This window comes from Lepidochelys kempii, chromosome 11 (assembly GCF_965140285.1).
Source record: "Lepidochelys kempii isolate rLepKem1 chromosome 11, rLepKem1.hap1, whole genome shotgun sequence".
Classification (NCBI taxonomy): Eukaryota; Metazoa; Chordata; order Testudines; family Cheloniidae; genus Lepidochelys; species Lepidochelys kempii.
The window spans coordinates 69,527,590-69,555,116 of record NC_136390.1 but is presented as its reverse complement, the minus strand read 5'-3'; the positions used below and the strand labels follow the sequence as shown (position 1 = coordinate 69,555,116).

General features: G+C 46.7%; 1 protein-coding gene across 2 annotated transcripts; it reads right to left on the bottom strand.

Moving 5' to 3' along the window:
• Nucleotides 1-658: 658 nt before the first annotated feature.
• Nucleotides 659-27,527, bottom strand: RAB17 (RAB17, member RAS oncogene family). Of its 2 annotated transcripts, XM_073306761.2 has the most exons (7): nucleotides 27,050-27,527; nucleotides 15,513-15,735; nucleotides 14,708-14,870; nucleotides 10,482-10,633; nucleotides 9,126-9,251; nucleotides 3,805-3,898; nucleotides 659-1,123 (listed from the first exon to the last, which is right to left on the bottom strand). In XM_073306761.2, the coding sequence occupies exons 3-7, from the start codon at nucleotides 14,865-14,867 to the stop codon at nucleotides 1,002-1,004; spliced, it is 654 nt and encodes a 217-aa protein (XP_073162862.1). In that variant the 5' UTR covers nucleotides 14,868-14,870; nucleotides 15,513-15,735; nucleotides 27,050-27,527; the 3' UTR covers nucleotides 659-1,001. The 2 variants fall into 2 exon arrangements, with proteins under 2 accessions (XP_073162862.1, XP_073162860.1); XM_073306759.2 differs by lacking the exon at nucleotides 15,513-15,735.

The following is a 27,527-nucleotide window of genomic DNA, read 5'->3' as shown; positions in this document are numbered from 1 at the left end:
ATGAAGCTTAAACCCAGCTGCAAGATGCAGCACCTTTTGTCAGGAACTAATTGTAGGACACCCACCACCCTGGAAGCAAAGTGACTCAGCTGGGGCTGAACCTAGTAAATGTGGCACACGTCAGCCATGGAACTCTATGAAGGTTCCCCCAGGATGAGTCTGTCTGGTGTGGGACTATGTATATAAGCAACAGGATGAGTCTAGAGGTGAGATCATATGACGTGTTGTAAGCATATGTGCACAAGAGGATGGCTTCACCCTCCTAAAATAGCAGAGACTGGCTGGTGTCTGCTGCAGCTGCAGTGAAATGAGCCACTGCACTTTCCAAATGTGTTGTTACTTTTTATTGAACCAGTCTTAGGGAGGTGGTGGAATCTCCTTCCTTTGAGGTTTTTAAGGCCTGGCTTGACAAAGCCCTGGCTGGGATGATTTAGTTGGGGATTGGTCCTGAATTGAGCAGGGGGTTGGACTAGATGACCTCTGGAGGTCCCTTCCACCCCTGATCTTCTATGATTCTATGAAAATCATGAGTTCTTACAGCAATATTAAACTTGATCTGCATATTCTGGCTATTCCATGTCTTGCATTTAATGACTGGGTGACCTTAACGTTAACAGCTTCTGTAAAAGTTTTATAGAATTTGCAAAGGTGGGGCGGGGAGAGAAACTACTCCTCCTTTTTGCTGTTTTTATTTGTGAAGATACTTTACAATGTATTCTTGTATAATGATAACACTGAACAAACACAAGCGAGAGGAGATTTGCAGGGCTTTTCAGGTCCCTTGCACTCGGCAATATCTCCTCTCGTACAATTCTTCAATCGAACACTGACAATAATAATTTTTTTAAAAAGCAATAATCACAGTGACACACAAGCTGCCCCGAGAACCATGCTGCCTTGGCAAAACCAGCACTTCACACAATACATAGGGCCAGCATTCCTTCCCTCCCCCACAATAAAAACGCATTTGATGGTAAACCTAGGTCAGTCTGCCATTTCCTTTAGTTCATGCAACACTTCTTAGTCTGATTGCTTGGCTCTCGCAGATCCACACGTGACTTCTTCCAGGGCTGATGCTGAAGGGCTGATTCCTTCTGTTGTTCCTGTTTCAATAGCTTGTGAGCTGTGAAGAAACTCAGAATAAGAAATTCTCGGTCCTTCTCTGCCGAGCTATTTTAACATTTTGTGCTACATCCTCAGACCCTGCTCTGACTTTGTTAGGACAACTTTCCAGCTGCTAAGGGGGCAGCTAGGGGTTCCTCTGCTGTGTCCCCCTCCCATCAGCAGTGGACTGGGGTGTGGCCAGAGCACCCCAATCCCCAACCAGAAGAATGGTTCCTGGTGGTGAAACTTAGAGCAGCCCCAGGGCTGTTTCAATTTATGCCAAGGACTGACCCACGATAAGCAATAGAGAGAGGAAAAGGAGGCTTAAAGCCACTTTCTCCTTCCCTCATGTGCTATTTGGCTAGGCCTGGGGATCTGTCCCTTTAAATTTATTAAGATTTAAAATATCTAAATATGAGCAACAGGGGATAGATCACTTGATGATGATCTGTTCTGTTCATTCCTTCTGGGACACCTGGCAGTGGCCACTGTCGGCAGACAGGATACTGAGCTAGATGGACCTTTGATCTGACCCAGTCTGGCCGTCCTTATGTTCTTATTTATAACATTGATGGATTTAAGTTAAGTTTACATTTTAACTTCCTATTTTTTTTACCTTGAAACCCACATGGTTCTTGGCTCCTGCACTTACTATTTAACAAACTCCCATTCACAATTTTCCTCATGCTCCTTCGTTCTTTCTAGAAAATGGTCCCTCCCTCAGGACTCTCCCATACTCCTCTTCATTCCCCGCCCTAGAACATCTACAGATTCCCTTGCACCTGCATCATGGACATACCCCTAAAAACATCACGGTACAGCAAATGTTGTATTGCACCAAGTTGTCTGTAGGAAATCCCATGATAAAATAGAATGGTGATGATGTGCAAATCACATCTCTATAAGCTTTAGTGAAATTCTTTTAAAAAGGAACTAGAAGTAGGAGCCCCTCACTTGAAATTGGCATAAGATGGGTGCTAGGAGTCTCATGAATTGCCACTATCAAACTGCTGGCATTCTTAAGGAGCAAGAATATCTATTGGGTAGTAAATGCTTATTATTGGTTCATGATACGTTGAAGGTGGAATCTGTTGTCGCTGTCGTACCCTATTATTCTAGAGCTTTCTCCGAACGGTCTCATTAACAGGAACAAACATGAGCAGACCCTAGTGCCATCTCACTGGCTGCCAAGGTAAAGCCGTTTGCCATATGTGCACTAGTGCAGGGTCAAGCTGGAGGCATATCCCATGTCTGAATCCCTATATGGTAAAACCGGGTCATCTGGCTAACATCTCTGGGGTAAGCAATGCATCGGAGGCCCAGGAGGCTAAGTAGGATAGGTGGGACAGAGCTCCAGGGTTCCAGGCCTGCATGTGGGGAAGAAACGGCTCGCCAGAAGAGTCTACAAACCGCTGGCTCTGGTTAGCCTCCCATGAAACCAGCGTCGTTGGTGGCTTGGCAGTGGTCAGACATTCGTGTGACGGGAGGACTGACAACTTGGGATTATCTCTGGGCATAACTGGTTCTTGGGACGGGGCTGGATGTGCTTGTCCTAAGAAGAAACCTCAAAGACTCTCTGCGCCAGGGTCTAGCTGAGCCTCTGGCTCCGTTTCCTAGCCCAGTGGTTCTCAACCAGGGGTACGCAGAGGTCTTCCAGGGGATACATCACCTCATCTAGATATTTACTTAGTTTTACAACAAGCTACATTAAAAAGCAGTAGCTAAGTCAGTACAAACTAAAATGTCACACAAACAATGACTTGTTTATGCTGCTCTGTGTACTACACACTGAAGTGTAGTACAATATTTATATTCTAATTGATTATGGTAAAAATGAGAAAGTAAGCAATTTTTCAGTAATAGGGAGCTGCAACACTTCTGTATGTGTGTCTGATTTTGTAAGCAAGTAGTTTTTAAGTGAGGAGAAACTTGGGGGTACACAAGACAAATCAGTCTCCTGAAAAGGGGTACAGTGGTCTGGAAAGGTTGAGAGCCACGGTCCTAAACAGTTGGAGGGCTAAGGAAGAAGGATCCTAAGGAAGAAGGATCCAGGGATCTTGTTTTCCTGCCTGGGTAAGGCCTCTGATCTCTGTCCTGAGGGATGAAAGAAACATGGGCTTGTTTTGTTTGGGGATCATAACTGGAGCCAAGGGGAATGGGTCTCGGAGAGAAGAGATCCTCTTGGAGTAGCAGTGAGGAATCTGGCGGGCGGGGAGAAATTCCCACCTTCCCACTGCTAGGGCCAATGACTGGTGTTCCCAAGGGTGGTTGGGTGGGGGAACCTCCCCCACATTCAGCAGGTTCCACCCTCACCCCGCCAGCAAAAGCAGAACCACTCCAGAAGTTTGCTTGTCTCAGAAGTTGGGCGCAACAGGGGGGGCAGCCTGTCTGTGTTTGGAATGGGGAAGCAGCTGCTCTGGGTCTGTCCCACTTGCTGTTGGCAGCTGTCAGGCTCGACAGGCCAGAGTGTACCCAGTCCCCTCTTGTCTATGCCTAGAGGCAATGCACTGCTGCATTCACGGTAAAGACTTTCCAGTTCCTGGACCTCCTCAGGTCAAGTGACTCAACCCTAATTGCCCCGGAGCAACTGGGAGGAGATAAGCAGTGCTGTGCTATGGCTCAGAAGGCAAAGAGCTGGCACAGACCTCAGCATCTCTCTCATGCTGTTACCTGTACAGCAGCTTCTCACTTGGAACTTACCTACGGCCATAAAGACTTCGGTCACGTGGTGGTTGGATTTTGCTGACGTTTCCATGTAGATTAAGCTTCTGCTCTTTGCAAACTCCTCCGCCTCCTAGTTGTGGGGGGAGGGGTGGAAGGTACAAAAACAGGGTTATTTCAAAGTAGACTTCGGTGTGTTCTGCACTGTAATCACATCCAGCCTGGTAAATGTCCCCCTGTAACCATCCTGGAAGGTGGTGGAAATAAGGGCTCCATTTAGGAGGTATTGGATCTTGTCCTTAGGCCTGACAGGGAGACACAGCTCCTCCCTGTATGATTAGTCACCGCAGGCATGACCAAGCCCTGCCCAGTGTGGACAGGGCTACATGGAACCAACCCAGAGAAGAGATTACTGAGCTCAGAACGGACACACACACTGGTGTAGCAGGAGTACCGCAACTTGCCCTGGCTGACTAGTGGCTGAGAAGTAGGAAGAGGAGCATGTCGCAATCTCCAGCTATTCGCAAAGGTGGCTCTGGAACAAGTCTCTATGCTGGATGCTGCAAACTGCCTTAGGGCCTCGCACCCCCGTCGTTAGCACCAACACTTGCACGGTCAAAGCAATGATGTACAAAGGAGCCTTCCTGCTTAGACGTCATCTGCATGGTGCATTAGTCTGCACTGGGGGCGGAGGGCTACATTCCAGTGTGTTGAGCACTAACAGGCGTGTGCGGGCTACGGTGACGCATACTAGGGAACTCTCCGTGGTGCCAGCAGGTCCTTATGGGCCAGTTAGTCCACAGCACACAAGTGCACAGTAGATCTTGTACCCCACTCATGCAGACGCTGACTTTAGTTCCCCATCTTTCTGAAGAGCGGGGTGTCCGGTGATACAGCCACCCTTGCATTCCTGCAGATTCTGCTGCAAAGCCTAAAGCTTCCTATTGCCCCAGCTCACGCGCCTTCCGTTCCATTCACACGGTTGCAGCCTAACTGTTTAGGCCCCGCTTGTTTTCTCTCTTGCACCGCTCAAGGCATTGCAACAGCTCTCTGACCGGAATCAGAGTGTGGTGTGGTGGGAACCACTCATTGATATAACCGTGTTAAAACTCGCTGGCTCACCGGGTTTTGATGCAGTAGCCTTGCAGATGGCCTGGTTTCTACAGGACATATTCAGAGCAAGATCTTGTCCAAAGTGGGGCGGGGTGGGGGGGGTGTGAGGAGAAAGGAGTCAACTCATAAATACTACAGGGTCAAAGCAGGAGCATAACTGCAACCATACATGTACTAACAGGCTATCCTGTGCTAAGATTTAAAGCCAACAAGCCAGGAAGTTGGCAGATAAGGCTACTACGCTCAGCCTCCCTGCCCCCTTCTCACCCTACCCTTATCTCTGCTACAGCTGGTCAGGAATTCTTTGCCAACGTATTTCTATTGGAAAATGCCGGTGTGGATAACAAAAATGTGTTTTGTAGAAATGTGGGTTTAGCTTAAACTTTCCTCAAGAAGGTTTTTCAAGTCCAGGCTGGTGTTCTGGTGAGAGAGCCCCTGACCCAGACTAGCCAACAGCCCTGTGTGTAGGGCGATCACTTGGGAAGCCCAGGTTTGAATCCCTGCTCTGCCTGGTGCCTCCATTTCTCACACAATGGAAGTCTTGTTTTCTAGCCAGCCCTAATCCCCACCATTTCGATCAGAGCCCTGGAGGAAAGGCATCACAACAGCCTGCATGATCAAATGACACTAGGCAAGGGCACATGCGATGGAGCGAGTGTCCAGATGACACACAGCCTGCAGTTATAGCTGTATTTCACTTGGTATGTCTTCACAGCAGCTAACTCAGGTGACTGGCACCCAAGTTGGCCTAGCCTGGCGGTGAGCAGCCACATGGCAACTCCCTCCCCAAATTATTATGTCCCCACTGGTGCTGAGCTCTCCCAAGTGTGTCGCTCTGGCTTCTGGAGGCATAGCCCATGGTTCTGTCTGCTGCAGTACGCTGAACCCCTCTGATTCTTTCCCAGGGGATTGTGGGAGAACGCCACTCTCCTTCTGGGCGCACAAGGGGAATTGTGGGAAGGCACTGGAGGCCTATCGGCACTGGAATAGTTTGTTCTGCACCCTCACTACAAAGTGGGTGGGGGGTTAACTGCACTGAAGACCTACCCATGTTTAGTTGTGTGACACAGAGGCCCACTGGTGGTTTGTTACTCTGGGTCAGTGACTCTTGTCAGGCGTGACATTCTCACCACACCTCACTCACTGGTGTCATGATACTTATTTAAAAGGTGAGGTATACTATGTTGTTTGAAATCTAACACCACACTGGTCAGTAATGTCACTGTGAAATGTTTGTGACAACTCTGTAGGTGAAATCACAGCTATTCCCCAATACCACATCCCCAGAGACTGTAAACAGACAGAAGGAACCTGTTTTGTCTCCTTTATGTAAAGGGGAAAGAAAACATGGGGGCAGACACCCCATCCAGGAGAGAGGGTTCTGACCTGCTGCCTCCGGGCCAGCCAGTGGCTAACCCTCCTGCTTTGTAAGGGGGAAGGTGTGACCCTAACAGCATCCCAAAGGCCAAGGGCTCCATGGTATCAAGTGTTAGGATATAGATATTCAGGCCTGTCTGCAAAGGCCTGTACTCTAAGAATTTAGGTGTATTCTTATCACTTGGCTAGTGATAGAGGTATAAAAGAAAGAATCAAAATCACTGTCTGCCAGTGTAAGGGCCTTCTCTTACTGCGACAGTCTGAGGCCCTGTTCTTAGGCTAAGGCCTTTGGCTAAGCAGCAGAGGCAGCCATAAGCTGGGAAGCGAACGGTCACATCCTCACATTCCAAACTAGTCACATTGAAATAAGGTGCTATTGGGCTGTTAGGCACTATCAGGACAGGATTGTATTCCTATCACCTCCAGAGAAAGGGAAGTGCCTAGAAAATGTAAAAGGAAACTTAGTTTGATAGCATCCTGTCTGGCAAGAACTCACTTATCAATAGCTGGGATGTGAAATCCTCACTTCTGTATTGTTTTGTCATTATAGTTCCCATTTTGCTGTTGTTTGTCTGTATAATCTCTGTCTGGTTCTGTGATTGTTCCTGTCTGCTGTATAATTAATTTTGCTGGGTGTAAACTAATTGAGGTGGTGGGATATAATTGGTTACATAATCATGTTACAATATGTTAGGATTGGTTAGTTAAATTTCAGGAAAATGATTGGTTAAGGTATAGCTAAGCAGAACTCAAGTTTTACTATATAATCTGTAGTCAATGAGGAAGTGACGGGGTGTGGGTGGGCATGTGAGATGGGAACAGGGAATGGGGGTAAGAAAATTGGAATCATGTTTTGCTAAAGGGGGAAATGGGAGTAAGGAAGTTGGAATCATGTTTGGCTAAGGGTAGGAATGGGAACAGGGACACAGGTGTAAGGCTCTGTGGTGTCAGAGCTGGGAAGGAGGATACTAAGGAAGGAAACTGGAATCATGCTTGCTGGAAGTTCACCCCAATAAACATCGAATTGTTTGCACCTTTGGACTTCGGGTATTGTTGCTCTCTGTTCATGTGAGAAGGACCAGGGAAGTAAGTGGGTGAAGGAATAAGCCCCCTAACATCAAGCAGTGCGTTTCAGCTGGCTTGACCAATGTAGCCCAATTCCTTGGGGTCATGATCTGTATCTAACAGGCATCATGTGATATCTCCCTGGAAAAGCAATGACACGGGTGGTTCAGAGCTTTGTGAGATGTGTGTATTGACACGATACATGGAGTCCTGGATGTTCTGATCTTACATTTTAAAATCTGTCTTTCAGCAAAGTAGAAAATGGGTCTGCCAAGGCCTCTAGTACCAGTGAAGCAGGGTTGGCCCGTGACAGGGGGATTGCAGTTTACCTAGGCAGTAAACAGAACTATCAAAGCTCACAACTAGCTGGGGAGTCAGCATGTCCGGATCACACAGAACTGTGTCTTTGCTGGTCTGACCAACCTTCAGGAAGAGGCAACAAAGGCATATTTATGGGCAAGGTAAACCAAGCCATCAGGACAGCAAGTGGGGAAAGATAACCACTTACCAGTCTCAAAGGGGGAATAGAGATACACCCCTAGAAAGCCTTCCTGCCACTGCAAGCAAGCACAATGAACTTTGGGGGAGATGCTTTTCAATGGCTTACTGGACTATAAACAGAGGGGCAGAGAACCCCTACGTTATCCATCACTAGACAGACACAAGGGGCCGGAGCTCTTGCAAGCTGAGAAGGATGGGTCCTTCAGCCAAAGGGGAATTGAAGTCTCTGGGAATTGAATAGAGGTGAGAAACCTGCTTAGGCAAAGATCTTTTACCTAAAACGACAAAGGCACCAGGCACTTTGGACTTTGTGGGAGATCCTGACCAGAGGGGTTGGTCAGCCATCTTGTTGGAAGGTCATGTGCCAATCTTACCCTGAACCAAGACTGTAGCTTTGTTAAGTCTTAGTCCCTAGAAAGCATTTTTCACTTTTGTTTATAACTATTTCTAACTCTAGCCTTTATACGTAAACTCACTTCAAATCCTTTCTCTTTTTGTTAATAAACCTGTTTTACCCTTTACTCTAAAGCAGCCCAGTGCTGGCTTTGATTTACCTTTAAGTCACAAGGGGACTAGCGAAAGTTGGCTGCCTAGTTGAGATGGCACTTAATGACAGGTCATACAATTGCACAGGAATCATGAAAACACTTTAAAGTTGGCTCTTAAAACAGAGGGTTTCTTGTGTTGAGGTGGTTCTTAGTGCAGTTCCACTGTGATTTATGTATATCTTAAAAAAACGAGGAGTCCTTGTGGCACCTTAGAGACTAACAAATTTATTTGGGCATAAGCTTTCGTGGTCTAGAACCCACTTCATCAGAGATATATCTAGAGATAAATGAGCTGATCTATAGTGCTAGAAAGGGCTGTCTCAATGTGCTTGAAAAGATTCTACCATTTCTGATAGACTTTGCCCATTACGCCAAGAGAGGATATTGCTGAGGACAGTAGAATCTTTCTGGATGCATCCACTGTACATCTTAATGTGAAGCTACAAAAAGGGACAATAGACATCTACCTATGGCACACTCTGAACCCTCTGAACAAACCCACCATAGCTCAGGAAAGTCTCTAAGATCCAAAAAAGTTAGCAGCTGAAACAGAGGGCAAAATGGGATTAATGACCTCTTAACATCCCTGGCACCCAGTGGGGTCTTGCTATATTGCTCGCTGCTAGGAGAATCGCATTCACCTAAACATTTACTTAAGAACTGTTCAGTCTGAAAGCCCGAAGTGCAGCACTCGGTTGTTTTTTGAAAGAGGTATTCTACCAAGTGGTGAGATCTTCCTGCAGTGACGCCACTTACCTCAAAGGTGACTTCCCGCTGAGCGGCAAGATCTGTCTTATTGCCGACTAAAACAATCACAATCTCATCGTGAAGAAATTCCTTCTCTAATTCCCTCAACCACAGCTTTGCTCTCGCAAAAGTTGCCTGGAAAGGTGAGAGAGACAGACACACAGACAATAAACCGACAGATACCCATGAGCTGTCACGTGGCCCAAAGGAGATTGGCAAGTGAGGGCTAAAAATTGTAGAAACAAATGGGTTATGTGCTTGTCACAGGTAGTGATGCTAGGAGGGCTACTCAGCATGGAACCGGCTCTAAATGTACTTCCTTCCCCAAAGCCAAGGAGGATGACTTCTCCTACTCCATCAGACATGATCAAACCACCATGGATCTGCAGTGGGTCATAGACCCAGCTTACAGGTGATGGGCTGAGGTGATTTGGCTCTTTCGTGATGGGGCAAGGATTCTTAAAAACTTGGCTTATCTCTTCCATAAAGTTCTGTTACTGTGAGACATTACTCTACAGCAGCCTATGGTCTTCTCCTTCTGTAACTACCATGGCAGTAATACAGGCATGTGGCCCTTGGTTTTGCGGTTCCTGTGTGTTGCGTGCTACCAGTAAAAGGGAAAAGACATGCATAATGTAGTGGGAGATCAGGCAACATGTCCCCCTGGAACAGTCCATCAAAAATGGACATTAGTGTAAGCCAACTAACAGATGCGTTTAATCTTTGTCACTATATCATCCTTAAAGTCCAGGGAGTGACTGTAACGACTACAGACCCCGGCCGTTGGCGGGTGGGATTGAACCTGCTGCTTACTGCATGAGCCTCTACCTCATGAGCTAAAAGCCAACTGACTCTTAGCCAAGGCTGTAGAGCCAGGCTCATTTTATCTCGCTAAGTGGTCTTGGTGCCACTAGATGAGACAGAACACCACACCCAGAAGGTGTGTGGGTTACATGAGGGTAGGGGGACAAAGAGCACTTAGTGATGCTCCTCCATTACCTACTTGGCTGTTGGGGTGGATTGGGTTGGGAGGTAGGGGTAGATAGAGAAATCTTGGGTTTTAGGGGGAAAGCATGAGCCTTTATTGTCCACTGTAAGTGAAATGTCTGTACCAGTTCCTTGCATGTCTTCAACCATCTTTACCAGAAGACGAAGGATAAGCCTGCCCACAAAGTAGCCCTTACATGACATGTGCAGGGAAAAGTCGTCTTGGTTGAAATGTTTGGAGATGTACTGGGAAGCTACCCTATGCTAGAACTATTGCAATGTACCAGCGGCGTGGCTGCATTATCAAGATTCGGCCTGGATATTTTGGAAAGGCTTCCGGAGGAGAGAGGCGGAGGAACAAGCCATCACTTGTCTTACCTTTCTGGCAATGTCATATACAAGAAGGGCAGCATTAGCTCCCCTGTAATAAAGACGGCAAACGCTATGGTACTTCTCTTGTCCTGCAGTGTCCCAGATCTCAAGCTTAATCGTGGCAGTCTCTAAACATACCAGCTGGGTGAAGAAAGAACCTGGAAGCAACAGAGATGGGACAGCTCACTGAGAAAGTCATAGCATGCCCCTTTATTAGATGTTAACCTTTATCTCGGTAACCTGTGTGAAAGATGGGTGTCAAGATTCAGTTGGAAAGGGTTTATGCGGGGGGGAGGTGTGCGAGAGAGAGAGAGAGAGAGATAAAAACACCTCCTCCCTCACCTAAAGCAATGTAACCAACATGCTGGTGAACTGGTACTGCCCAATAACAGCACTGTACTACACCAATGCGCTTCAGCAGGGCTGACAGACCGTCAATATTAGTGGCATTAGCAAGCTTTGGTTTTGCAGCTGTCTAGTTGGAGGAAATGTGATGGCAGGGTGGGAATTAGGAGTCTTGAGTTCTAATCCAGCTGTATGGTGCCTGGCCCCTGTTGGGTGCTGCTATAACAGAAATACTGCAATCTCCCTGACACTGATTTGTATGACCTTGGGCAAGTCACTTAAGTCTCGAGTGGGCCCTGATTATACATAAGCAGCGCTGTCCCACGAGTAGTCCCGGGGAGGTGCTCAGATGCTTCTGAGCTACAATTCTATCACTGCTTTTTCTTGCTCTTAGCCCATGTCAGCAAACCTGCCCCACCCCCAAACTGGCAGGGCTAGGCTGGCCAGTGGGCGGGGGTGGCACCCAGGCCATGCCTGCTCGCCCTCTCTCCCTGCTCTAGGGAAGTGACAGATGCATGTTTACTCCTGCACACCTGGCCCAGGGGTGTAAAGGTGGGAGGAGAGGCCTTTGCTTTCCCATAGTCCCCAGGCAAATGTGTGGGCAAAGTCCCAAGCTAGCCCTTAACCTTTCTGTCTCAGCTTGCCCAGATGGAAAATGGGTCTAATTAAAATCCACCTCCCTGGAGTGCTGTGAAAGCGAGCAAATGTCTGCAAAATGTTCGAAGATCCTTGGACTGAAAATGCTATAGCAGCTCAAATGTGCGGCTGTGCACAGTAGATAGGCAGAAGCCATCTGTTAAGGGCCAGATTGTCTAACACAGACATGGGCTTGACGTAGAGGGGGCAGTACAGAGCCAAAGCTCTCCAGAGAGCTCTGGGAGGGACAGAAGACTTCTCTGAGTGCCAGTTAATGTAGGCAAATGACACCACGCTTCTTGGTATAGGCTCTGTGACTGCCTGGATTGTGTGGAAGAGTGGGAGACCCCCTGGGCCCTCCATCCTCCATCCCCACTCTCCTGACAAAGGTCAGGATCCTTCTGTAAAACAGGAAGAAAAGTGTCTTTCTGCCTATTTCTGACATAAAGACACAGAGCCAGATCCTTGCTTATGTAAACTGGCCTTACCTCCACTGAAGTCAACATAGAACAGATGGGGATCAGTCCCATGAATATCAATGGCCTCTCTAGCTCATAGCAGGGTCTGTAAGCTTGTAAAACTTCCTAAAGAGACTTAACTGACCTTGTGTTGACATCTCCAATAAAAACTGAAGCCATGTTTTCCATCAGTGTTGCCTACTGAGGTGAACCTTTTTGCATCTGATGATGGGAGCGTGTAGCAGAACTGTGTGAATAATGGTGGTTTGGTTTTGTTGGTGGCAATTTGAAAAGTCAAAAAAAATTAATTGCAAGTCCAACACCACATGAAATGTTTCAAAGATTTTGACTCTAAGTCAAGAGAAATTTCATTGTGGGTCAAATTAAACATTTATTTCGACTTTGACCATTCTAAATAATTTTTTAAAAATAAGACTAAAGGAATTTTTGAAAGTAATTTCAAACCAGAAAATTGAAACGTGATATTTTGTTCAGGTGGTTTTTTTTAAACAAACAATTTAGTGAAACTACCATGAACTCACAAGGTGGGTGAGATAAGATCTTATCTTGGACCAACCTCTGTCGGGGGGAAGGGACACGCTTCCGTGCTACACAGAGGTCTTCTTCAGGTCCGAGGAAGGAACCAGAGTGTTTCAGCTATATACTCAGCATCCTACCCAGACCTTGAAGAGCTTTGTAAAGCTCAAAAGCTTGTCTCCTCTCAGGTGATCAGACGGCAATTGTGAAAAATCAGGACGGGGTGGAGGGTAACGGGCGCCTGTATAAGATAAAACCCCAAATATCGGGACTGTCCCTATAAAATTGGGATATCTGGTCACCCTAGTCCCCTCCACCAACAGAAATTGGTCCAATAAAACACCTACTTGTTTCTCTAATATTCTGGGCCCAACATGGCTACACTAACACCGATGAAGTGAGCTGTAGCTCATGAAAGCTTATGCTGAAATAAATGGGTTAGTCTCTAAGGTGCCACACGTCCTCCTTTTCTTACTGCGACCATGAACTCATAACATGTAGTAGTGTCACTGGATCGGCAGCTTTTTCAGAAAAAAAAAATCTTTGGCTGAAATTTCACCTAGTTCTCATGTGAGTGGGTTTCTGTTTAAACACCATGAAAATGATGTCAAAGGCAGGTATGCCGATGACATCGGGGGGGAGGCTAGGTGGGGTGCTTGGACTAGATTGCTGGCCAGAGCTATCTAATGGGCAGAGCTACTGGGAGTCTGGGAAGACAGACTTTAAATGTCATCTGTTGGAGGCCTTGCTGTCAGCCATCAGAGGGAATCCAAGAAGCAGACTTGTTAAGTCCTCTGACACAAACAGCGTGGAACAGAGCGTTACGTCTGTTTTTCTGACACCCAGGAATTATACTGGGGGTGGTTCCGACCTAACGCCAGAAGATCAGACTCTGAAGTGCAGTTCCTAGGATTCAAGGGCACACCTGTGTCAGTTTCTGCAGTGAGAGTAAGAACGTGGTGCAATTTTGCAGTGAACGCTGAGAATGGGACTGGCACACATCCATAGATAACACAGAGCAATTGGTAGTATTTCTGTGGGGGCAGTTGGGAAAGCCGGGGTGTGGGGGGAGGGATTGCAAAGGGGAAAGTCTACCATTTACCATTAAATGCTGTAAACGCTCTCTTGGGTTAGTCAGAACTGCAGGCTCCGTTCAAATGCCACCAAAACCCACTGCTGACATGAGCTTTGTAATAATATGACCCTTGCTGAGACCTATTTAAATGCTACATTACCTGCAATGAAACACTAGATGTCACTCTAACTGCACAATGAATACAGCTGCGTTGCTGTTTCCCTATTCATGATTTCTTGGTCCCTAAAAAGAACAGAAGGACTTGTGGCACCTTAGAGACTAACAAATTTATTAGAGCACAAGCTTTCGTGGGCTACAGCCCACTTCATCGGATGCATAGAATGGAACATATAGTAAGATAGATAGATAGATATACAGATAAGTTGGACGTTACCATACAAATTGTGAAAGTCTAATTAGTTAAGATGAGCTATTATCAACAGGAGGGGAAAAAAAAAAAACTTTTGTAGGGATAATCAAGATGGCCCATTTAGACAGTTGACAAGAAGGTGTGAGGATGCTTAACTTAAGGGAATAGATTCGATTCAATTCAATAAAGTCTGTTCTTTTTGCGGACTAACGCGGCTGCTACTCTGAAACCTGTTCTTGGTCCCTGCGTCTCCAATCTACCCCAGTGGAGAAATGTGTCTTGCATGTGGCCTCATCCTCCCTGCCATTGAACTCAAAAGGCACTTGGCCGCTGGCGTCAGGGGAGTAGTCGATGCTCAGGCCTGGCTTTTTTCAGAAGTGCTTCTTAAGTAGGTGCCTAAAGACCCAGCTGTAAAGAGCAGCATCAGAAAAGGCCCAGCTTTTCAAACGGGCACCGTCGCCTGCACAGCTTGCGCTACCTTAACCAGACTTTTCCTTATCTCTCGGTCGTCCATCCTGTGCCTGAGCTGAGAAACCAAACGAACCACGCACTCCCTGGCTGTAACCTGGGGTTCTGTTGGATCACATCCCGTTAGCGAGCCGCCACAGCTGCCCGGGAAGTTCCAACAGGAGCCTGCCTCCCGAGTGATGGCCTGTAGGCGCTCTGCTGGGCCTGCTAGCACCAACAAAACCAAACTTCACACGAGCATAGCTCCACTGACTTCAGCAGAGGTACGCCTGCTATAAGGGAGACGCAGGTCAGGCCCTTTATATTGCACCAAAGGGTTAGTTCCTTGCTGCCACTCACTCACATCCCACAGTGGGCATGGATTCCCTGAAGTCATTTTTCACATAGCGGAAGGCTATGCTTGACTTTCCCACGGCCGTGCTCCCCAGCAGAACCACCTTGTAGACGTAGGATTGCTCCGTGGAAGGCCCCGCCCGCACCTGCTGCGTTCTTCTCGGGGCCATATTCTGCAAAGAAGAAAAAAACCCTATTCAAAAGGCATTGGCAATGAGCTCAGGGCCCTGGGCTGATTAGCTGCGTACACTCTAAAGGTTAGGCCCTGTGCCTTGATTTCCCACTCAGCACAGTGGGAGACATGGCTCCAGTTTAATTCTTCCTGCACCCCCTGTTCCAGTCAATCAAGCTTAACATGCTTAAACGAAACATAATGGGAGTCTAACCCTAAGGGTCCCTGTACAGTACAGGGGCTGTACCAGCATAGCTATATCCCTGTATAGGCCAGTATAATGCAGTGGTGTGGACGCAGCCAACGCCAACAGAAGCGGGGTTTTCCTTTGGTGCAGGACACTGCTTCCCCGAATGACAGGCGCTTCAGCGATGGCGGCATTCTTCTGTCAACGTAGCTGCATCCGCCGTGAGGGTTCGGTTGGCATGGCAATGTCACGCAGGAGTGTGGCCAACCACAGGGCAAGGTGCTGACCTCACTTACGTGTAGACCAAGTCTAATCCATAGACTCATAACCAGCCTGAGCTGCTGTGGTCACAGCCACACTGCCAGGTGGACTCTCATAGCAGCACTGTGAACTCCATCGTCCCCATCCCAAATACTGTTCATAGCACTCCAACCTGTTCCCCCCCCCCACCGATACCTGACCTCCTGAGACATCTCTTCTGTCAATACACTGCCTTGGGCTCTTGGAACAAACTTGATACAGATGGTCCCAAAGCTTCCATCGCTAGGCTCACAAGTGACAGTCCAGATGCACAGCCATGAATCAGTTGGACTTTTTCCTCACCAAAAAACCTCTCTGGCCCTTTACCTATGGTTCTCAGGAGTCTCCAAGGCCAGGTGAGGCTGGCTATGGCGGGAGACTAGGGGGGAAAAAAAACAATCAGTGGCTGAACTTTTAATCCTAGAAAATAGCTTGTCTTGAAGTCTGTTTCTAGTGCTTGGTGTTATGAAGATGGGCCACATTTTCAAGGCTATATTCAGCCTTAGCGATAGTTTAAAAAAATAAGGAGACCTGTGTCCATGGTTTCACAGGCCCCCAACTCCAGCTGTGATAATGACAGAGACAGATCCATGAACCCCTAAAGACAAGCAACCCATGAAAACAAATGCCTATCAGAGACAATGATTTTTTTTTAAATGGCTCCTTTTGTAAACTTTGATTGTCAAATCTCTGTATCTTTGCTCCTCCATATATATCTGCCTTTGTAGAGTGCTTTGAGATCCTTGGATAAGAGACTCCTTATTACTGCTGAGTAACTGTTACATCACTTTGAAGATGGCTGATCCTAGACACAGAGCTAGGTTCCATCTGTAGCTGACAACCTGCCCACACAAACATCAGAATTGTGTGCCCTGATCTTCCATCCATTTACATCTCCTCCCATGGGTTACTGTGGGGCTCAGTGACAAAGCCCAGGGTTGTATAAGCCATTATCAAGTTTTAGACACATTTAGAAGCAGCCTGTGTGGCTCCCAAAATGAAAGATTTAATCTTCCTAGACAGAGAGTGATTAAAGCAGAACAAAAGAAAGAAGTTCACCAAAGTAAGTGCTGGGCTAACAGACATCTGTCAGGCAGCGAGGCAGTATTCCTTGCATCATCCTGTGGAGATGGAGAATGGATGCAGAGAAGGAAAATGAGGGAAAGTGAATCTGAAAGCAATCTCAAGCCAGCCAAACTCTGCACCATGAAGAAAAAAGAAGCAAAACTTCACAGAGACATCTCCATCCTGAGAAAATGCAAGAAACAAAACACCATCCCCAGAAGTCTCACCACGTAGAATCTTCTGACCACATACAACTCTCCAACATGACACCCCACTTTGTAGGGGCATTTCCTGGGGTTTCCCCTTCTCTCTCCCTCGATCATTATTCAGACTACACCAGACGGGCGAGTCTTTGACATAAAAAGAGAACGGACATTGGAACACTGTTAGCTTCTTCCTCTGAACATTTCTGAAATGCCCAATGAATTCTCCTATAACGCAGGAAATTGCAAGACAACACTGAAGAGAAACTTTCTGCCAAAATGTCGTTGTCAATTGCAGCTGTTTAATAGAACTTGCCAGTGGTAAGTTATCTTAAAAAATCCATGAACATGCATCAAATCCAATGAATTTGCTCCCCTTTCTATCAGCCATAAATGTAAAACAAAACCACCTCAGAGGGCGGCACTGCATTAACAATGTAGAATGCCATGTAGAACCAGACTCCATTATCCCCTCCCCTACACCTGATACAGGACACCAGTGCATATCTCCATAGGAACATAACTGCACGGCATGGGACCACTGGTCCATCTAGAACAGTAGCCTGTCTCCAACAGTCGGCATTGCTAGTTGCTCCAAGGGGGGTGACCATGACCAAACTTTCCCACAGGGCGAGTTTCTTCCAAATCTAAGTTAGCGGTTAGTTTGTGGCCTGAACCATGAGTTTCTCTCCATCTAAATTATTTTAACCCAATCACATCTCTAAAGACCCACCTCCTCGTGTCTCCCTTGCACCAGACTTTCCACAGAGCAGTTTCTGTTTTCATCCTTTTCCCTTAATTGGCTATGCTCTTCTTTCTCCTTCATCCGCCTAGGTCACTTCCTCGCTCTTTCCGTGTTTATCCCTCTGACTTATTTATTTCTCCCTTCCTCCATCTAAGCCACCTCCTCTCCCTATCAATTTAGGTTTTTGTGAGGGTGCCCATCACCATGGTATCTGAGCACCTTGCACAAAGCCATGCTTAGCTCTTACACAGCACTCACTCCACAGACCGCAAATCCCTTTACAAAGGAGTTATTACCCAGCTGGGGTAATGGAGGGGAAGTGACTGGTTCCATGTCACACAGCAGCCCAGAGCCAGCCAGCAATAGAACCCAGGTCTCCTGACTCCCAGGCCAACGCCTGATCCTTTGGACCACACAGTCTATGCCGTTAGCTTTGTCTTCCATTCCCCCTCTGTCCAAGCTCATCTTGAGCTCCCCCGGTTGTTCACCTTGAGCCAGCCCAGATCTGCTAAACCTTAGGCCCTAGACTCAGGCTTAGGGGGATTTCTTAGGCCCTCAGGAATTATAGGACTCTTGATGGTGCAGCAGCTGTGGATACCAAAGCCATGGGTGGGGAATTTCCCTGGGGAGGAGAGACCGTAGGACACTCCAGGCTGGGGCACTGCTGCTCAACCTTCTGGCTAGGAGCCCCAGAAACTTTCCATCTTGGTATAAGAATCTTATTCCCCATGTCTGGCAAGTCCTCACTTCCTCAGCCAGTGGTAGGGACACAAGGAAAGGAAGCTGGGCTCCCCCATGGCGGGAGGGAAAGGACAAGGAGGTTTCCTGCTTTTTGCAAAGCAAATGGTCCTGCTATCCCTGCTGTTCCCCCTAGTTCTAACCCTTGGCACCAAATACTTTGCGTGTAGCGATTGCTTTAGTAGGCTGAAAAGGCACATGTGTCCTTTCAAAGGACATCATCCCTCACTGAGAACTCTCTCAAATTCCCTCTGGTCTTGACACTTCCTATGCTTGGTATTGTCCTAAAGATTTGTGTAAGATGCATGTGGGTATCTTGTGTTTTCACCCTGCCCCTTTGGAAAGTTTGACCAAGAACCACACAGCCATGTTTTAACTAGATGAGTGAGACTAGGAGGAGGGAAAAAGAAAAGGCATACTTGTGGCACCTTAGAGGCTAACAAATTTATTTGAGCATAAGCTTTCATGAGCTACAGCTCACTTCATAGGATGCATTCGGTGAAAAATACAGTGGGCAGATTTATCTACACAGAGAACATGAAACAAACAATGGGTGTTATCATACACACTGTAATGAGAGTGATCAGGGAAGGTGAGCTATTACCAGCAGGAGAGCTGGGGGCGGGGGGGACCTTTTGTAGTTATAATCAAGGTGGGCCATTTCTAGCAGTTGACAAGAACGACTGAGGAACAGTTGGGGGTGGGGGGGAGATAAATATGGGGAAATAGTTTTACTTTGTGTAATGACCCATCCACTCCCAGTCTTTATTCAAGCCTAAGTTAATTGTATCCAGTTTGCAAATTCATTCCAATTCAGCAGTCTCTCGTTGGCGTCTGTTTTTGAAGTTTTTCTTGTTGAAGAATTGCCACTTTTAGGTCTGTAATCGAGTGACCAAAGAGATTGAAGTGTTCTCCAACTGGTTTTTAAATGTTATAATTCTTGACATCTGATTTGTGTCCATTTATTCTTTTAGGTAGAGACTGTCCAGTTTGGTTAATGTACATGGCAGAGGGGCATTGCTGGCACATGATGGCATATATCACATTGGTAGATGTGCAGGTGAAAGAGCCTCTGATAGTGTGGCTGATGTGATTAGGCCCTATGATGGTGTCCCCTGAATAGATATGTGGGCACAGTTGGCAACGGGCTTTGTTGCAAGGATAGGTTCCTGGGTTAGTGGTTATGTTGTGTGGTGTGTGGTTGCTGTGAGTATTTGCTTCAGGTTGGGGGGCTGTCTGTAAGCAAGGACTGGCCTGTCTCCCAAGATCTGTGAGAATGATGGGTCATCCTTCAGGATAGGTTGTAGATCCTTGATGATGCATTGGAGAGGTTTTAGTTGGGGGCTGAAGGTGATGGCTAGTGGCGTTCTGTTTTTTAATTTGTTGGGCCTGTCCAGTAGTAGGTGACTTCTGGGTACTCTTCTGGCTCTGTCAATCTGTTTCTTCACTTCAGCAGGTGGGTATTGTAGTTGTAAGAATGCTTGATAGAGATCTTGTAGGTGTTTGTCTCTGTCTGAGGGGTTGGAGTAAATGCAGTTGTATCGTAGAGCTTGGCTGTAGACAGTGGATCGTGTGGTGTGGTCTGGATGAAAGCTGGAGGCATGTAGGTAGGCATAGCGGTCAGTAGGTTTCCGATATAGGGTGGTGTTTATGTGACCATCGCTTATTAGCACCGTAGTGTCCAGGAAGTGGATCTCTTGTTTACGTAGAGACTGTCCAGTTTGGCCAATGTACATGGCAGAGGAGCATTGCTGGCACATGATGGCATATATCACATTGGTAGATGTGCAGGTGAACGAGCCTCTGATAGGGTGGAGAACACTTCAATCTCTTTGGTCACTCGATTACAGACCTAAAAGTGGCAATTCTTCAACAAAAAAACTTCAAAAACAGACGCCAACGAGAGACTGCTGAATTGGAATGAATTTGCAAACTGGATACAACTAACTTAGGCTTGAATAAAGACTGGGAGTGGATGGGTCATTACACAAAGTAAAACTATTTCCCCACGTTTATTCCCCCCTGCCACTACCTCAGCCGTTCTTGTCAACTGCTGGAAATGGCCCACCTTGATTATCACTACAGAAGGTTTTCTCCCCCCAGCTCTCCTGCTGGTAATAGCTCACCTTCCCTGATCACTCTCGTTACAGTCTGTATGGTAACACCCATTGGTTCATGTTCTCTGTGTATATAAATCACCCCACTGTATTTTCCACTGAATGCATCTGATGAAGTGAGCTGTAGCTCACGAAAGCTTATGCTCAAATAGTCTCTAAGGTGACACAAGTACTCCTGTTCTTTTTGCGGATACAGACTAACACGGCTGCTACTCTGAAACCTGTCATTATGCTAGGAGGAGGGAAGTGGCTTTCAATTCTCTAAGTATTTTGGTAACTCCAGAAAAATTAAGTATTTATTCTCCTAGCACCTAGAGTGTGCAAGGCACTTCAGCTGGGTAAAAGGGCATGCTCCCCGACAAGTCAAGGCTTCTGATTTTAGGTGTTAACCAACAAACACCCCCAATAACAAGAAAAAAATGAAATCAGTGTTTATCCAACAAAACACAAAAACACTCCGTTTGTGTTGACTTCATCCCTTTCCCAGTGTGGTTTGTTTACGTAGGCAAAATGGCCCTGCTTCTGGGCTGGTATCTAAGGGCTTATCTACACGGAGCAGTAATGCAGGCTCTGGAGGTGTGATTTCTAAAGCGTGCGTTAATTGATCTATGTAGACCCTGCTGGTGCACACTAAAAGTTCCCTAGTGTGCTTTAACTTAGTGCTGTTTGAAACAGTACTTCATTAAAGCACACTCGGGAACAAACGCACTAAATGCTAACCCAGGAATTTAATAACAAGGATACAAAGGTTAACCAAACATGTGCGTCATCTTTTATACACATGATAAAAATTAAAGTACAGTAGAACCTCATAGTTACAAACACCTCGGAAATGGTTGTTTGTAACTCTGAACAAAACATTGTTCTTTCACAAATGTACAACTGAACATTGATTTAATACAGCTTTGAAACTTTACTATGCAGAAGAAAAATGCTGCTTTCCCTTTATTTTTTTAGTAGTTTACGGTTAACACAGTCCTGTGCTGTATTTGCTTTTTGCTTTTTTCTTCTCTGCTGCTGCCTGATTACATATTTCTGGTTGCAAATGAGGTGTGTGGTTGACTGGTCAGTTCATAACTCTGGTATTTATAACTCCGAGGTTCTACTGTAGATCCTATTAAGACAAGAATTTTGGGAAGTACATGAAAAAAATCTTCCCATGACAGTATCAAAGAACGCCCTGAAAAATTGAGGGCATGTACATAGACCTCAAATTTCTAAAAATAAGCCCTGAAAACCAGAAGCCCTGAAGATAGATAAACCAACATCAGGTACTGGGGGAGTACAGCATGCAAGCTGGAATAACTGAGGAGATGCTTGAATATATTTTTGATGACAATAACACTTAATTAGTGGTTTGTTTTCAAAGCGCTGACTATTCCAGAGGTGTGTTTAAAAATACATAAAATCCAGTTGGGGCGGGAGGGAAAAATGTAATTGCATACGGAATTATTTTCATGCAGAATCACTCCTGCCTGCATAGTCCAAGTGCACAATCATGCAAGACCAGGCACAGCATCTCTCATATAACCACATTCTGAAGTATTTGCAGGATCAGGGCCCATGATTATAACTGCAGTTACAGGTTCGTTATACTTGTGTCAGCACCTGGGCTTCTGTCTAAATGCCTTCGAATCAAAACCATTTCTCCCAGCCTACCTGATTAAGAACACCAGGGTTAGATCCTCAGCTGGTGTAAACTGGCATAGCCCTAGTCACCTCAGTGGATCTACAATTAATTTTGGCAGCTGGGGATCTCGCCCCAACATGTATAACTGAAATCAAAACCACTCACACCTACCTCAAGCAGCAACACGTCCGGCAGCATAGATGGTTTAACTATGCAGTGATGTGCCTTGCATAACTCTCACACAACAAACAGTCAACCTATGGAACTTGTTGCCATGGGATGTTGTGAAGGCCAAAAGCATAACTGGTGTATGAATTAGATAATTCACGGAGGATAGATCCATCAGTGGTATCCTCCAAGATGGTCAGGGATGCAGCCCCATGATCTGGGCGTCCAGAAGCTGTGGGACTGGATGACGGGGACAGATCACCCAAAATTGCCCTGTTCAGTTCATTCCATCTGATGCGTCTGGCAGCGGCCACTGTCAGAGACAGGATATTGGGCTAGATGGACCCTGTATGGCCATTGTTATGGGCCCATTTTTGACCACAAAAATCTCTTAGAATCATAGAAGGTTAGGGTTGGAAGGGACCTCAGGAGGTCATCTCGTCCAACCCCCTGCTTGAAGCAGGACCAATCCCCAATTTTTGCCTCAGATCCCTAAATGGCCCCCTCAAGAATTGAACTTACAACCTTGGGTTTAGCAGGCCAATGCGCAAACCACGGAGCTAGCCCTCCCCCCTCTTCTTCCAGTTAGGCAAAATGTGCCACTGCAGCTAAAGCACCAAGTCAAGAGTCTGCATGAAAAGTATCTGCCCCGAAAGCAGCTTAACTGGGTCTGGTTTTTAGTCTGGTTCCATTGTTATTTTTCTCATTGTCCTATTTATTACAAAATAATAAATGCAAAACCTTTGTTAGTGAGATATTACATGAAACCTCACAGGCAGGACTAACTTGTCAATAGAGCTGGAAGGAAAAATCTTTCATGAAGAAAAGTGGTTTTTCAAACAATACACTACATCTGCGGAAAATGTTCATATTGTTTGAAATGTTTTGCCAAAACAAAGGGAAAGGGGATTTATTTTAAATGGAAAAACTTCTGACTTCCAGGCTTTTTCCTTTCTTTCTTTCCCCTTTCCATTCCCTCCCCTCTCTTTGGAAAAGAAAAAGGGAATGGTGGGGAGAAAGGATTCCCCCCCCCCCCCCCGACTCAATGAAAAATCGTATTTCTGAGAAAATTCTGGGGGGGTTTCTCTTGAAATTTTTCACTGAAAATTTACCTTCCCTCCCCTCCAACCTTGCTGATTAATATTACACACTCGGGTTTGGGTACCATATGGGGTGGGGAGGATGCAAGTGTGTCCCAGGAGGAGTTTATAGGGTTGGCCTTCTATAGAGGTGCACACCATCTCTTAGAGTGTGGTGTTGGATGAGAACATTTAAGTTAGAGCCACTATTCAAGGTGGCCAGCAGGGGGTATGTAGCCAGGAGATAAGGGGGGATGCAAAATGGAAATACAGGCAGACAGTCATGAATTTACCCAGAGTCTGGTGGCCTGGTCTCTCTGTTGAACAAGCACTGAAGGGATGCATCTGGTGTCCCATGCACTCTGCCTCTTCCACTCTTGGTCACTCAATTTGGGCAGAGCTGGGTCCTTTGCTAGTGCTAGCATGTTACACTTCCTGAATTCCCTCACTGTTCCCAGCCCCAGGAGGGGGATCCAGTATGTACATGGTCTCTGGGCCCTCACTTCCCCATTAGTGGTCAGCTCAGGTCAGGGGACAGACTGAACCTAGCGCGAGCTGTGCCCGTCCCTGTGTGGACACAGGCTAGGCAAGTGGCTCCTTGCTTACTGTCACGGAAGAGCTCATTAAACCTATGGATTGTGCACACAGCTTTGTCTAGCCAGAACCAGGCTCATACAATCATCCCTTCATAGGATATCAGGGTTGGAAGGGACCTCAAGAGGTCATCTAGTCCAACCCCCTGCTCAAAGCAGGACCAATCCCCAATTTTTGCCCCAGATCCCTAACTGGCCCCCTCAAGGATTGAACTCACAACCCTGGGTGTAGCAGGCCAATGCTCAAACGACTGAGCTATCCCTCCCCCACTTGTTCTCACCACCCTGCTAGTCTGTTTCTTTCTGTGCTAAATGACTGAGGTTTAAACTCTGATGGAGCAGAATTAATAACAACACCTGGCTCTTACACAGAGCTTTTCATCAGTAGATCTCCAAGCACTTTACAAAGGAGTATCATTATCCCCACTTTACAGATGAGGAAACTGAGGCACGGGGGGACGTGATTTGCCCAGGGTCACCCAGCAGGCCAGCAGAATAGAACCCAGCAGCCAAGCTGGCCCAGGTGTCCTGAGTGCCAGCACTGGGTTCTGTCCACTAGGCCAATTAAGAGTTGACTAAACATCAGAGAATGGTACAACCCCCAAAAAATCTGGCCATTTTCTTATGGAAATAACAGTAGGGGTTAAGCTTACTAGCACCAAGTGATATGCTGAATATTTTAAAGGCCCCCTTCTAAGAGAGAGATGGTGGATGTAAATATTACTGTTCACGTTCCAAGGCATGAGAGACGGCTCCTGCCTCCTGGTTTTCTGTATGTATTTCTCATTCTGTATTTTACATGAATTGCAGAAGTATTCCCCTCCCCTCCCTCGCACTCTGACAGGAGCACTTCTAAAGAACCCAGAAAGCCAAACACCAGCCCACCTGACAGCAGAGCAGGGAAACTCTGACAAAATCTTGGTCCAGTGTGACAGGGCATCTGGGAGGAAACAGCAAAGCTACCCCTGCTAACTCTCATTACTTAAGCTACACTTAGGCCATGTCCACATTAGAAAGCTTGCACCGGTCTGACTAAAATCAATCTGGTTACCTCACAAGAAACCCAAATGCAGATGCACTTGAACTCATTTAGCCCCATGCAGAATGATTTTAGCTATACCAGCCGCACTAATGCAGCAAGTTTTCTAATACAAACAAAAACCTAAAAAGAAAGAGGGGTTAGATGCCGGGAGAAACTACAGAGCTGCCTCAGGCTTTACAGAAAGTCTCTGCAACTGGCTTAGCTCACTAATTTAGGGAGCGGGTTAGGGAAGAGTGGCAGTGTTGGGGGAACTGTCCCTGAACAGACAAGCACCCCAAACAGAAAGAAAGGGGCTGCAGGTTGATTCCTGAGATGAGACGCGTGGACAGATTCCATAAGAGAGCAAGCAGAGACCATGGCCGGACTGAAGCCAGGCTGAGCAGCCTCAGAGACTAGGGAGAAAAGAAGGCCAGCTGATGACCCCTTCCTCCACTGCACAATCCTGTGTGTTAACAATAATGACTTGGAGTGTTTTCTGACACACGCCTGTCAACAGACCCTGACAGACAGGCTCAGCTGCAGCTCTGACTCAGCTAAACCCTTAGCCCTGAGGCTGCTGTCATTTGATTCCTGTTAGAGAAATGTGCCTGCCTACACACTGAAGTTAAGAAGATTAATTCATAGGTTTGCAGGGGTTTAAGGCTAGAAGAGACCCTTAGATCCTATCACAGGCCATTAAACCTCACCCACTTACCACTGTACAGAGCCCAGTAATTTGGGCTGGACCAACCCTGCACTACTCTTTCTGCATGCAGGATGTTTGTTTGTCTTAAATTCAATCACCATTGATCCGATCATTCAGCTGCTGAAGGAACAGACTGCATTCAAGCCCCTGAGCAGGGATGCTGCAGCTTGAAGGGTCTGAACAAGTGTTTTACGGCTTTTGATGAAAGCCTGTGAGAAATGGAGTGGGTGGCTATCCTGGAATGCAATGTGGTGAGTGGAGGTTTCAACCACTTCACTGTGGTGATGTGAGGGGGTTGCGGGGAGGGGGAGGTTTTCTTACTGCTGACCTGGTAACGATAAAAGAGAATTGGATTTTACCTACTCGGAGAGTTGGCTCTTTTGTCTTTAAAGAACACCAGTAAAAATGGGCTCTTGGGATGACGCTGGCTCTGAACGGTTTCTTTAAGATGCCATTTCATGTAAAAGCCCATTTGTACCTAGGGCCAAGCCTTTGAAAATAGGAGCCTAAACTCCTAAAATCCATCTTTAGGCACCTGCCCGATGTTTGAAAGCGCTGAGCACCCAGCCGCTCCCATGGTGGCTCCGCACTGCAGAAATCCTGGCCCCTGGATTGAGATGCCTCAGGACAGGCATGGGAGGCTAATTTTAGGTGCCTATTTTTGAACATTTTAGCTGAGGTGGTTTAGGTCATCTTTAGGTTCAGCGAGAGTTTAAAATGATGGCAGGGAGGTGCCTAACTCTCATGGACTTTCGCTGGGAGTCAGGCACCTGTCTGCAATTGGTGCCTTTGGAAATCTTCCTCCTTAAACTACAGGGACAGAAGTCTCATAGGAAGTGCTGAAGCTGATGCTGAGTGTCCACAAATGGTCATTGCTAAAGCTTACTTTAACTAAAGATCAGCTTGGGATCTGAGAGTCTAAATGGGAAGGGGACATTTCAAGGCTTAAAGACATTCTTGGATGATATTGTGCCAATGTAGGGCCTGATCCATTCTCACCAAAGCCACTGGAAGTAGGACTGGGCCCTTATTCTTGAAAGAAAATGCCTAACCCAAATGAGTTATAGCTATAGTCTCTCTTTATTGCAGGATTAACTTGGGACTCCTGAGGTTTTAGTCTCCTCTGTGCTGGATCCCTGCATTCTGATAAACCCTTCCTAGTCATTCTTTCAAGCCCCTCCTCCCCCAACACCCAAACTCTGGCTTCAACTCTGGGAAGCTGAAAGAAGGAAGCTGCCTTTCTCCAGGGTAAACCCAGCTCCTGGTCAAGCAGTGCTTTGGGGCTCAATGGAGTTTGCCTCTTTCAACCCTAGGGTCCTTGAGACAGACCCTGGGTCTCCTCTGTGCAGTGCTCAGCATTCAACTGACCGTAGGCAATGAATAATCCAAAAGAGCTTCCCCCTGAAATTAACCAAAGATGCACTGCCATCTCAGTCAGGCACAGTGGCGGCCGGTTACACACACCTTGACCTACAGTGCCCACATTGATAACATACCCAAAAGTGCTTTCAAATGGCTTTAAACATTAAATGTGTGCAAGCCACACCACTTTCTCAGCTGTTGCAGGTTTGGTTTTCCCATCCTCCCACCCTCTGCTCTTACAGGGTATTGAGAGAAGAAGAGCTCACCTTTTTAAACATTGCTTTTCTTCTAGGTGGGCGGGGGGGAGTCTTCAATCCATTGAAAGTTTGAAACAATGCTGGCTGGGAAGCAGCTGTCGCAGCTGGGTTGTGTAGGTGCTCAAACCAGTTAAATCCAGGCAAACTAGAAAGTAAAAGGCGCCCCTCTTGAACCTCCCCACAGAGAGCCAGGTACTTTCACCAGCACGCTGGTTGCTCCTAAAGATCAACACAGGAACACAACAGTGCTTGGTAAAGTTTAAGGTCCACTGATTCTGCAGCTAGTTGATTTGCCTTTAGGAATGCAGAGCCATAAAACCTGTAATCAAGGTGATTTGAGTGGAGCTGGCCTCTTGTTTCGAAGGGCGGGGCCCTGCACACTCCAGTGAAATGCTAAGGAGAGTGATTCTGCTGTCCCTGGTTCCCTTCCTTTCTACAGTTTCATAATCCTGTTCCTTTCTGTCTTTCTGCTAGGTCCTGCAAACGT